This window comes from Pithys albifrons, chromosome 6, assembly GCF_047495875.1.
Source record: "Pithys albifrons albifrons isolate INPA30051 chromosome 6, PitAlb_v1, whole genome shotgun sequence".
NCBI classification, from domain to species: domain Eukaryota; kingdom Metazoa; phylum Chordata; class Aves; order Passeriformes; family Thamnophilidae; genus Pithys; species Pithys albifrons.
In genome coordinates this window covers 5,444,063-5,457,464 of record NC_092463.1, presented here as the reverse complement: position 1 = coordinate 5,457,464, position 13,402 = coordinate 5,444,063, and the positions used below count along the sequence as shown (strand labels likewise).

General features: G+C 46.7%; 1 protein-coding gene across 3 annotated transcripts in view; it reads right to left on the bottom strand.

Annotated features, from left to right (window-relative positions):
- The window catches only part of DAAM1 (dishevelled associated activator of morphogenesis 1), a 95,045-nt gene that overhangs the window by 58,073 nt on the left and 23,570 nt on the right, over positions 1-13,402 (bottom strand). The window contains exon 1 of one of the 3 annotated variants that reach the window (XM_071557303.1): positions 7,376-7,468. The exons of the other annotated variants lie outside the window; for them this stretch is intronic. Coding sequence (XP_071413404.1) covers positions 7,376-7,421 — 46 coding nt within the window. The 5' untranslated portion in view covers positions 7,422-7,468. Of the gene's footprint in view, positions 1-7,375; positions 7,469-13,402 lie in introns of those variants that run through there. 3 annotated transcript variants of the gene reach the window in all.

Genomic DNA, 13,402 nt, shown 5'->3' with positions numbered 1-13,402 from the left:
GTGTGTAATGGGCTCAGCCTGGAAAGCCAGGGAGAAGAGGATGAGGAGGAGCTTAGCCCATGTGTGTGACCAGGACAGACTGAGGTCCCCATGCAAGACAGGTCACAGGCTCACTGATGCACAGAGATACAAGTTTTGTTTTCCCTAGCCCTAAAAAAAAAATAAAGCATCAAGCCTACATTGCCCTGAGCAGTGTTTAAATGAAATCAGTCATTAGGAGAAAATTGGACCCCAGTGTCGCTTCCGCCTTTGCTTTAAGGGAAGAAGAGCAGCAATTACCACTTGCATATTCAACAGCCACCTCAGCAAGCTAAATTAAACTGTGTGGAGCAATGTGTTGCCAAAGCCTGTCTGTGACCGATGCCCCAACAAGCTGGTTTGAAGCCAGCACTGGTATTGCAGCATTGCGGTCTGCAGCCTAAAAATACCCAACAAGGGTACAAACACATGCAAAGGAGCGTGTGCGCTCCCCTTCACACCCGCCTCCTCTAAACCCACCCAAGAGCCAGGAGCTAAATCCTCAAACAGGAATATTAGCATGTTGTTTTGCTGGCTGCCCTCCCATCCCCTCCCAAAATGAGGATGCAAGCTCCTGAGTGAACTCTCTCTCTCAACAGGGAGCTTTATTCCAGTGCACTGCACAAGGAGGGAGTGTTCTTGTGCAAGTATAATAGCACTCACTGACAGTCTCTGCACAACCCTGGACTGATTTTGGCATTTTAGGCCATCCCAAGCTTTGCCTCCCACCACTCCACAGAGGTTTGGCACAGCCTGGGATGCTCCTGACTGATGGAAATATTCCAACTCTCTTCCATCCTTGCAAAGTGATCTCCTTGCTAGTGATGGTTGGGAGGCAATTTGCCTCAGCAAGCACTTTTGGAAGACACTCACCCCAAGTGCTAGAGCCAGGTGTCCTGGACCCCTTTTTACAGCATGCAGAAGGCAGAAACTTGGCATTCCACGCTTTGCACCCTGTACTTGTCACATCCCACCGCTGAGCAATGCTGCATCCTCCCACAGTGGTTGCCCCCACGAATATAAACACCCAGCACAGGGCATAGTCCTGGGTACACATCAAACCCACAAACTAAGTTTTTGAAAAAAACAATTCTAGATTATTTCCCTCCCACTGTAAGTCACGTCCAGACCTCCACAGTAGTAACAACTGGATGATCCCACAGCATTTTTCAGGTCAGCTGTGCATTTGTGGCATCCCCTGAGAAGTATCAAAGCTTTTCCCAGGCACATTCTGATTTTTCACCTTACAGATACAACACAGCCAGCATCCTCCCTGGCTCTGCTCAGTAACCTGACTTCTTCTTGAATTTGGTCCTGTGACTGTGAGCCCTCCAAAGTGTGTCAATGGTGCTCTGCCCAACTGATGAGGTGGCAGCATTTGGGCTCTCAAGAATAAGACGTGCTGCTCTGTTTCACATTTGCACTAAAGCTGGCACAAAGAAACACTTTTTAGTGGGGGGGGTGTCTAAGTATTACTCAGTTTTAAAAATAAAAGTTTGACATTGAACCCTTCCATGGATGAAATGGTCAGAAACAGGATTGCCTTCCCCTAAGCAGAAGCCACCTTCCCTCCAGAAGCAGAAGTTCAAAGAACCTGAGCCTATCACCAGCACCTCCAGCACAGACCCCGTGCTGAGCATGATGCTGCACCCCAACGCAGCTGTTCCTGTTTAAAGTAACCAGGCTAAATTTTTGGCCACAAATTCCCATGTTGATTTCCAAAACTCCTTTTCTCCAGTGTAAAGCTGTTTTCAGGCACAGGCTGTACAGGAGGGGAGTGCTTGTATTTGGTGGAAATCTTTGCATATCAACAGGAGGGGGCAAAAATCTCAAAACACTTGGCTAAAAGGCTTTAAACTCTTTGATGGTTGCCTTTTCTCCATCCATCTGGCCTCAAAACAGCAGCTACAAAAGGGGATGGGGACCCTTCCCATGATGCAGCTGCCAGGAGGATCCTGAGTCATCATGACTACATCACAAAAGCCATAATTCTCAGCGTAAGCAAATCTTGAAGACTTGGGTTTCACGGATTTATAAATACATCCACCAAATCCCGAATTACCTCAGGTCCTCCTTCCTCTTCCCCAAAAGCCTGTTATACTCTGTGAACCCAACAAAGAGTGGTTTGCATCTCCAAACTTTGCTTAGGCTACATGATACCCCAAAAAATGCCCCTGATGGTGACTGGAGCTGGCTGTAGTCACAGCTTCTCGGCGTGCTCCCAGAAAGCCCCATCTATCAGCATCACCAAAAACCCAATGCTTGCCTAAAACCTGTCACCTCCTCTTTCCATTCTTTCCCTTTATCATGGCATTTGTCACATCCTGAAGCAGACATCTGTGCCTGCTGTCTCACAAGAAAAAATTTTGCTATGCTCAAGGGCAGGTGAGCTTTGGGGGCTTGATGGTGACATCCGGGGTGCAGGAACAAAATTCAGACCAGCTTATTCATAGAGTCAGTAAACATTTATACATTCACCAGTGAGGGGAAAAAATAGTTTCACAAATTTGTAACGTGCCAGAAAAGCCCTCCTTTTTCCACTTAAAACTCACACCTACCAAAAGCAGCAAAAGTGTTGGTAGAGACTTTTTGGTGTGTCTGCATGGGGCTCCCACCTGGAGGTGTTGATGCTATTCAGGGAAAAGCACAACAACCTCCACTGTGCTGTGAGAGTGTCACAGCCCGGCTTGCCAGTCGCCTCTCCAGCACACGAGTGAGGTCCCCGCCAAGGGAAGCACACACACTGTTGACTCTGTAATCCAGTTTTCAGGGGAAGAGTGTGGCGCACAGCAGGGTGAGGCAGGATCTGTCTTAACCCTCTCCAACTGAAATCAATCCTCAGAGCAGCACCACTTGCTTTGGCAAGCCAGCAAAAATCTGGAGCAGGGGGATGGTTGATGGTGTGTTGCAGAATCACGTCTGTCCCAAGGCATGGAGATAAGCTTGGACGCAAGGAGAAGATGCTGAGGGCTTGCAGGATCCACCCTCCCACGTCAGGAGCTGGCCCAGGGATACCCACACAGCCCATTACACCCCATGGTGCACAGCTCAGTGCACACATCGAGGGAGGATGCTGCTGGAGAAAAACTTTGTTCAGCTTCTGAGGATTAAAAAACAAACCTTGCTGGAAGTTTCCCAGTCAGACAGACTGTGAGTGACGCAGTAACACCAAAGGTAGTCACAAGTTCTCCACTAAAAGGGTAAATTTGATTGGAGAAGAACTGAGTGCCAGCACCAGATCCTCCAAACCAATACAGATTGTTTCTCACAGGAGCTCCAGCAGATCAGCTCAGGCAAATGCCATTTATTTCAGGAACAAGGACAACAAGCATGGAACCACAGACAAGACCCAGTTTGAGAACCTATATAAAAAAATATATTTCTTAATACTCACTAGGGTGCTGAATGACCCAATTCTTCAGACACACACATGTCTGTTTTTCCAGCAGCCAGGAGGATTTGTGGTATGCTTTTTTCAGAAGCAAACCAAAAAAGCTGGGTGGGTTGGCAGTGGGAGGAAGAGTTTTCAAGTCACGTATTGCTCCCTTACACGTACTGAATGATTTGCATCCTGTAACCCAGGCACAACATTGCTGAAGTCCAAGAGACTTCTCAGGAAGGCGGGGGGCTCTCCAGGAAGGATGCTAGGGCAGCCCCTGCCCTCCCTGTGCCCCAGCCCAGCTTCAAAAGGCAGCAGAGAAAAACAGCAGAAAGGAAAGGCGGTGGGAGGGGCCTTTGCTCCCAGTGCTTCCCTCACCCCCTCTTGTTTTGGGGCGGCAGCTGTCAGTGCTGCATTGTGGAGGGGCTCAAAGGGGCAGAGAAGGCCTTTTCAGAGCTGAGGTTACACGAGGGGATGGATTAGCACCGACCCGGGGCTCTCCTGAAAGCCTGACGCCTTTCAGAGAAGAGCCTCACAACACTTCTGCTTTGCCATTTGAGCCTGTTCTCTCAGGGATCCTTTGAGGGTGTCAGGGCTGACTGATGCCAAGCCTTGTCAAGGCAGCCCTCAAGGACAGCACCCATCAAGAGGGAAGGATGCAAGACCCCCTTGGCAGCTCAGGGGGCTCCTGCAGCCCTGCTGAGCACTCAGGGATGAGCATCCTCTTCCATCCTGGCTCCTATAACCCGGCACAAGCATGAACACCATCCAGTCCAAATCAGTTTCCATCACTGGTTTTGGCCCCAACTGAGGGAAAAGGCTCATGCAAAGCACAACACACCTCCAGAGGATGATAATACCAGCTGTGAAGCCCAGCCCAGATATCACGAGCTCTGACTACTCCTTTTGACAATGCAAATGTTGTTAACACAAACTCACCAGCGTGGCAAGGGAGGAGAGAGGAGTTTTATTTCCCACTGGAGGAGTATATTTGTTTGCCAATTAGCCTTTTCCTGGAGAACAATAGTTCAATCAACCTTCCTTTATTTTAATTCCTCCTTTTATTCATTCCCCCAGCCTCGAGCCCTGCTCCTCCAATGAATATTTGGGCTGTGACTGATTTATCGTATGCAAAGCCTCACTGCTGAGTTTTCCATTTCAGAGCTCCCCATTTCAGCAGTAATTCCCAGGGTGAGATGGGGATATAACACGGAGGGGGGAAGGCAAGCAGGATTTTCCTCACTTAAAGCCTCTTAATTTGGCTTCACAAACTGGAGTTTCCAAGTTGCTCAGCAGCAAACACTTCCAGTCCAACAGCACAGCAACATCTGCCATGGGGCCAACCATCACAACAAGGCTACCACGAGCTACTGGCTGAGTCCTGAAGGGCTCATTTTGGGTTGTGTTTGGAGATCTTTAGCATTATCAATGCTTAGGGTGAGGCCAGTGGAACCCCAGGTGTTCATGTATTTTGTGGTGAGTACCAAGCTGGTTTCTTTCTCTTTGAAAATGGAAACTGGGTGGAGACTTGTGTAAATAGAAGTCCTATCCAGCAGGGACCCTGATGGGTAAATATCATTAAACTTCAAGATATTGTTGAACTTGTGGTCCAGAAGGTGCCCAAAGCAAACAAAACACACTTGTCAGATCTCTCAGACTGCCTACTCATCTGCAATGCTGATTTCCTTTTAAAGGTTTTAAATTCTGATGTTAATCCAGAGTGATTTTTCCCCCTGAAGTACAAACCTGGGGTTGAGAATTCCTTGATAAATATGTCTAATGGCAGAAAAGGCCCACTGGCTGCTTTCCTTTCAGTATGACATTGATACCTTCCTGTGCTTCAGCAGATGAACACCAAAAACCAATGTATGTGAGCACACATCAAGCACACCACCACCCCAAAAGCTCCAACACGACGCTCCCACCCAGCCTGGGAAAAACCAGCAACTTCTAGCACATTTCACTGAAGGACTGTTTGTATTTAAACATAATAAAGTAAAACTGGCATGCACAGCAAGTCAGATTAATTGGAAGGCTTGACTGTATTGTTTTTATGTGGATACAACACAATGGAGTTTATGGCACAAGCCCTGCTCTGACCAGGACAGAGCTGCACCACCCTGTGCCACAGGGCAGCAGGACTCCAGTTTCCAGGACAGCTGCTCAAATCCATCACCTTCAGTTCAGAGTACCTGTCTTAATAGAGGCTCATGATTTTAACTGCCTAATTATCCAGCCTCCCACAGAAGGCAGGGAACAAGGAAGGACTCACACCTAAGTCATCCAACACATTGCTGTCAGGGATGGACCAAAGGAAGGTCCCTCTTCTCCAGCTGGAGCATTCAGAGGAGAATGTCAGTCCAGTGGAGATCCCAAGGGGATGCATTTAAAAATCAATAGAGGCTATTTTAATGTTTAATCCGGGAAAATATCAGCATCAGCAGCATCAATACAAACCAAATTTAAACACACTGAGTACACGCACAGGATTGTTACTTTTTCCTTTGTGCATTGATTTAACCAAATCTGGTTTTCCCCAGAGAGTTTGAACTCCAAACAGGGCATCCAAAACATCCCTAGTCCTCCAGGCATCTTGCCTGCCTCCATCTCCATATACTGTTTAAAAAATGAGCCTCTCCACCTCACTGGAGCAAATGTTTCAGTGAGGAAACCCCTTGAAGGGGCAATATCACCACATAGTGGCCACCTCCCTGGCAGGGCTATATACAGAGTGGATTTCTTATCTTTGCAGGTTTTCACACGGCACCCATTTTGCGATATAAGTTTCCCATCCCTGCAGATATTTACACAATTATCTCCCTTTTCATTAAAAAAAGCCTTGGAATTGCGAATAACTGCTTTGAAAAAATTACCCAAGGGGATCCTGAAAGGCTCAGACACCCTGAGAGAAGATAACTGTGTTTGATTTTTAAAAAATTAATCTCATCTGCAGCAGGAGGGCAGACTGGGTGTTTACATATCTGGGACTAACCACACTTCACATGCACCCACAAGCACAGATGCACTTTCCCAGAGGCCACCACAGGCATGACCTGGGCTCAGAGAGCCACAATGTCACCCCCTCCTGCTGGGGTGCACACCATGCCTTCAAACCCACCAGCATCTTCTGTGCACCCACTGCTCTCAGCAGAGGTGCTCCATGGCTCAACACCATCCCTTTTCTCTCTTTCCAGAGCCTTCAAACCACTTCTGGCCCTTTCCAAGCTACATTGGTTTTGGCTGCAGTACAGGTAATTTTCACTGTATCTGGAATGGGGCTGCATTCTTAATTTGTGCTGGAAACTTGTTAATTCAGAGATGTTTTAGTTCTTGCTGAGCAGCACTTGCTCTATCAAGGCCTTTTCTGCTCCTCACCCCACCAAGGAAGGTGGGGATGCACATGGAGCTGGGAGGGGACACAGCGGGGACACCTGACCCCACCCGACCAAAGGGATATTCCAGACCATCTGGTGTCATTCTCAGCAGATAAAGCTGGGGGGCATGTTTGGGGAGATGGCATTTGTCTTCCCAATTCCTCACTACACATGATGAAGTCCTGCTTTCCTGCGGGTGCCTGAACACCTGCTTGCCCATGGCAAGTGGTTGATGAATTCCTTGTTTTGCTTTGCTTGTGCATGCAGTTTTTGCTTTCATCGTTAAAGTGGCTTTATCTCAAGTTTTCACACTTTAACTCTTCTGATTCTCACCAGATTCTCCACAAGCCACCAGGGGAGAGTGAGCAAGAGCCTGTGTGGGGCTGAGCTGCCAGCTGATCTAAAATCACAACACAAGCTCGTAACTCTTTGCAACTGGCCTCTTGCTTGGGGTTGGAGGTCACCACTCTAGCCAGCAAAGTACTTCTCCCCATCGACACCAGTCCAGTTTACTCACAATACAAAGAGATGGAGAACTTCACCTCTTTCAGTTTGCTAAGTTTTGGGGGTGGATGTGTCTTGCAGAGCTCTTCGCATCTCTCACCTGGGCAAGACTTCAGGTACCGCTGGCGATGAGCACCTTGTGACATTCCTACAAAGATCACTCCCTTTCCTGGCTTCAGGTGATGTATTCGACTGACAAAGCTCCACCAGCTCTCCAGTAAGAAAGTGCATTGTATTAGTGTCATAAAATATTATTTTAGTCCATGTCTGGCCTTGCCGCCTGCAAAGTTATAGAAAAACCATGAAAGTAAAGAGAGTACTTTTAATTTAGATGATCAATAGAGCATAGAAGGGTGAGAAAGTAGCTATAACATGCTGAGAAACCAGGCAGATTATTGTACAAAGTAACTGTATAACACTAGATGTTCTCTATTATCAAGGCTGTGTTCCTCACTGACTTGGCTGCACTCGTCAGGATAGATACAAATACCCTGGACACACAATGGTGAAGGTCATGCAGGAGGGTGAGGAAGCTAATGATGGAAGGAAGATAATGTGGGCAGGGGTGGCACAACCACTACCCAACAGGAAAGCACGCACAGACTGTTGCCACTTATGTGATGAACAGGCGGTGTTTGGCTGCCTCTCAGGCATCACCTTATACTGCGTCCTGGCCCTACATAGTATAATGGATAGCTGATAAATAGGGACACTCAGGGGGAGCTGAGCAACACTCATCCTTCCACTGAGACCATGTTGGCTCCGTGGGGATGCCTGCTAAGCATGGATGCCGTCCAGCTTCTGCCCACCCTGGTAGCCCTGGCCTGTCTGCTTGAGTGAGCATCAGTGACAGGAAGCAACTGCTGCAGCATCAACTATTTTGTATCCTTTTATTAAGTTTTAAGTATTTTACCTTTTTATTCTCTTTTGTGTTAGGTGTTTCATCCTTTTATTCTTTTTTGCTAGCTGGTATTGCAATAAATGCTGTTTGTAGTATTTTATGACGGTGATTATCTTTATTCTGGACATGTATCCAAATTAACTGATACATGCAGGCCCAACACCCAGAAAAAAACCCCTATTCTTTTAGCAGCTTTGAAGCTGAAACATCTCTATCAGCAAAGGTGGCGACTGAGTTGGCTGAGAGAGGCCACTTGGGGCTGTAGCTTTCCATTCACCAGATTGTCAGATCTTACAGCCCTGACAACATCACTGATAATGAAGTGGGGCCCAGCAGGTATAGCAAAGCTTGAAACCCAGTGCCATGACCCTATTGCTCAATTCATGCTTCCCCATGCCCATGCTAAGAAGGGACACAAGCAAAGGCTTCAAGTGGGGCGAGCCATGGTCACTGGGCTCCCAAAGTAAATAAAGCAGAGCCCTGACAGCAAAAAGCCAAAGCCAAGCTGGCTCAGGGACCACAATGACACCAGAGCAGCTCTGCTGAGACACCCAAAGGTACATAGCTCAACATTTTGTCACAAGCCAGAGGTCGCCTCAGGAATGGGCTGGGTAAGGCTGTTTTCTGTTTAGCTCTTGGCACAAGCACATCCACTTCATACACTCCCTGCAATGATACAAGAACATCCAGAACCTTCAGAATTCAGAACCTCCATCTCAAACCCCTCCCTACAACAGAGAGCCTGCAGGTTTGTTGCCTAGCCCACCGCTCTGAACATTAAAAAACATTTTCCCTTGTGTCTAACCTCCAAATCCCATTGCCCCAGACTGCAATTTGTGTGCCCTAAACACATGGTAATGAAATAACTGAAAACAAAACTGACCCCGAGATCATCCACAGTCTTGTGACTGTCCACAAGGCAGGAAATTAAATGGCTTTTGGATAACAAGTATTTGCAGCATTTTCCAGCATAAGACCTTGTCACATTGCAGTGAAAGCTTGAAGAAGCTGCAAATTGGATTTAGGTACCTGAAAAGTCCAGATTCACTCCACCATTGCCAGAGTTGTCACAGGAAGAGAAAACACCCTGAAATAATTGCCTCTTGAGGCAAAAACTTTCAAAACACCATTAATGCAGATTTTTAGAGCTGGCAAGAGCTACCTATTCTCATTGACTGCAACATGAGCCATGAGAGCAGGCGGAGAGGAGAAAAAGCATCTTCCAGGCAGTCACAGGCATTTTTTTCCCAGCTGAGTGCATAGTGAGGAAAGCAACCCATGCATCAACAGGAGCACTTGACGCATGCCAGCGCTTTCTAAATTCACTTTCAGTAGATTTACCAACACGTCCTATGGAAAAGGAATGTGTGCTATGCAAATCCAGCCTCAGACTGCTCCCTGCCTAATCTAGCTTTAGATTCAAATGCTTATTACCATGGCGTCTAATCAGGTCATGTGTAATAGACAGGTTTAGTTTGGGCTTCCAGTACTTCAGCTGTGTTCTTACTAAGGCACCAAAAAAAAAAAAAGAAACAAAGAGGGGAATAACTCCAACACTGCAAAGGATTTGAGTTCTGGTGGAAACCAGGCATGGAAAGAAGTATTTTACACCTACCAGTAAAAGCCAGGCTGATATGCCAACATTTGGCAGCTCCCCAAGCACATACTGAATGTCAAGTCCTGTTTGCACCCCATCCTATCCCTGCAGGGAACTTGGCAGGTGGTCTTTCAGTGTCTCTCCCCTCTCCCCAAGACATAAGGTACGCTGCTGATCTCACACCCAGGTAGGGCCCATCTACCAGCAGCACCAAGCCCAGCTGGTCACACCATAACCTCCAGATTATCTTATGGATGCTTCGAGCAGCCATGTCAGGACTTCCAGAGCCTGGGTAACATGTGCCAACCAGAAGCTGTTGCTGGTTTGGGGAGGAAAGGAGTCCCTTACTGCATCAGGGTCTGCAGCAGGACACAGGGACCATGGGAATGTCATTCCCAGAGGCCACCACCTCCTTGTTTGCTGGCACCAGCCACACAGCAGGTTTCATGACATAGCCAAGGTAATCTCTGTTCTAACCTGCACCAGGCAAGATGATTCATTTCACTTCTGAATTTGTCAAGTACAGTTGGTCTGTCCAAGCCATACGTCACCCCTGGTACCTCCAACGTATGACCCAGATGCCAGACTCTTATCTCCACCATGCAGGTACAGGTCAGCCACTGTGCACCAGAAATAACCTTGGGGCTGGGACCCACCATTTAGACTTAACAGGTTCTCCCCTCCCTCTGCTGCTCATCTGCCACACTGTGCTTCCCTGCAATGGAGGACAGGCAGGTTTCCAACAGCATTATCCAGCTCCCACCCTCTGGATGCTGAGGGAGTCCCAGAAGCTTGGTCTCCCCTGCCTCCACAATGCCAAATGACACACAGACTGGCAACCAACTCCAGCAAAGGGTCAAGATGTACAAATGTTGCCACCAGCCTCTGAAGACACTACAAGACTGCGCTGACTCTGCTACACTACAGAAACTCCTCTTGCTGGGTAAAAAGCAGTAGGAATACCAAGAGGAAAAAAAAGATTTCCCTCTGTGAATCTAAGCAACATAAGCCACTTTCATATTAAAGCTGCAGGATGAACTGGCTTTTATTAGACAACAGGGAATTCACATAGGTGAACGTTCCCCCAGCAACACCTATGTGTCTGTTCAGAGACCCACAGCCTGGGCTCTCTGGTGTCTCATAACATGGTAAATCCAACTAAAGCACCCTTTATGGTTTGGATGTTCATAACATTTATGTGTATTCCCTGGTCCCTAGTATGGACTGAGGTTTCATTGCATCCTATAATAAAAAACCTCCACAACACCCTTCTAACTTGGTGACTGTTTTGACAAAACTTGAAGCAGCTCCAGATATCTGAAATGAAAACCAACCTGAAAAAAAGGACAAAACCAGCCAATGGACCTGATGAATTGTCAGTAGGAGAGGAGGAGGAGCAGACAGACAGACCAACTTTAAAGATTCCTGTCATTAGGAAACTAAACTCAAATCATGGTTTGACTTTCAATTATGGATGTTATTACTGAGGTTGATATTCTGCCACAGACGTGTTCTTTGCTTCATCATTTACTGAATGAATATTCAAATGCTTTGAAAGGAGAGGGGGGAAAAATCCCAAGCAAACCAGAGGTAGCAGTGTTCTCATAAACCCGTTCAAAGTCCAAGCCAGATTTACCAGTGACTCTATCAGTGCCCAGCTGTGTAGGCAGCTGGCTGGGCTCTCCCTCCATCACCTTCCCAGCTCACAGCTGCACCTGGACCTGATCTGGCAGACTTTCTTCCTCACTCCTGTAGCCAAAGAGACAGCAGGGATGGTTAAATTAGGTGTAAGGATCCCTGTTCCCATGCAGCCCAGCCTGTGGCACAGAAGGAAGAAACTCTGCCAGACTTCCTGTCTGAGGACATGGATGGAGATGCTTACGGAGGAGTCCCTCCCAGCACTGAAGGAGCCATACAAACAGTATTTACCAGGTTACCCAGCAAAGTCATACTCACTTGTGAGCCAAAAGCTAAAACTCACATTCCTGTATTTACAGCCACTACCACTTCTACAACAGTCTCCAGGACCAGGTCGTTCCCAGTGATGACTGTGACGAGGTCCCAGGGGAAGAGGTCCTTCATCCTACCATAGCACAGGGACTCATGGACAGCTCATGCACATGTACTTCCAAGTGAAAAAGATATTTCAGAGCCTCAGAAGCAGCATCTCTGGAGCTGTGAATAGCACACAGGCAATGAGCATGGTTTGCTTATGATAAGCCAGGATGACAAGTCACTGGAAATGTAAAAATAATTTAATGAATAAGTATTTTTAGATTTGTAACTCCACAGCAGCTTTATTTATAGGAATGCCAATCACTTTTACACAGATATAAAATTGGCTGGCAGAATGCCTTAAACTAAATCCAGAAACCCATCTGTAACAAATCTAAGCCGTGATATCTCCACATACACTTGGCCAAACAATAACGCTAATGCCAGTCATCATCACTTTAAACGTACAGATGGGCTGGGGGGGGGTGTTGCCAAGCCTTCCACATGGCCAAAGATGGATGAATTCCACTATTGCCTACTATGAAATGGTTGGGAAAACGACCAGATGAAGGAAAACCAGTCACCATCTGGGCTGTGTGGATTCTAATACCAACGTAATACTGGCTGGAGAGCAAGCACCCACCAGGCTGGCTACAGGTGAACTTCTTTCAAAACCTTTCATCACTGAAATAAGGAGCTACAAGCAAGGAGAAAACCCCATGGAGCTCTGCAGCACCTTTAAAAGTTGGAGAGATTACACTAGGGCTCTTGCATAGCTTTTTTATACATTGCTCAAGACACAAAGCTGGGATGGAGGCAGAAGTTAATTCATAGTCATCACTTGGCACTCGATCTCAAAGCACATGAGGATTTCTAGTGATCCTTGCCCAGGATCTCACAACTTTATCCAAACCTGCAGATGTCAAGGGGAAAGGTTGCTATGGATTTCCACAGGGCTGGCGACCACCTGGAAAACGAAAAAGTCACAACCTATTCACATGAAACAAGGAAAAAAACTGCTCTTTGTACTATTGAGGCTTCTGGGGTCTGGCTGTATCAGAAATGGGGCAAAACAGGGATGACTCCACATCAAATACAGACAAAACTGCATCGTATCCATGAAATCTGCAGCATTTTGGCAAATGCCAAGATGGAAAAGCTTATTCTGAAATATTGCTTTGAATGGCTCTGGGAACAAACGCAGCATTAATTTTCAACACTTATTCTACAAATTATCTGAATAAACTGAGAGAGGCTCACACACACATACTGACAGCATTATTTGGTAGATGTTTGCCTCTGCTCCTGAGATAATTTATGACAAAACAACTCCCAGCACAGATGATCACCTTCCAGGCCAATGCATGGATTCAACTGACCCTGTTGACAAAGTAACCTCTCCAGATCCCTTCCAGCACAATTTTAGTACTATTTTACACCACAAACTATTTTCACAATGGCATTTGCTCTGATTTATCCTCAGAAATAAGTATGTCTAAAAGAATAATTGATGGAAAGATAAAACAGAAACCTAACAGCAGCTTTCTCACTCAAGGACAAAGCAAAGGAAAACAACCAAGCTCAGAGCTATGACATCCTCGATCCAAATGTTTTCCAAAACATTTCCAAATGTT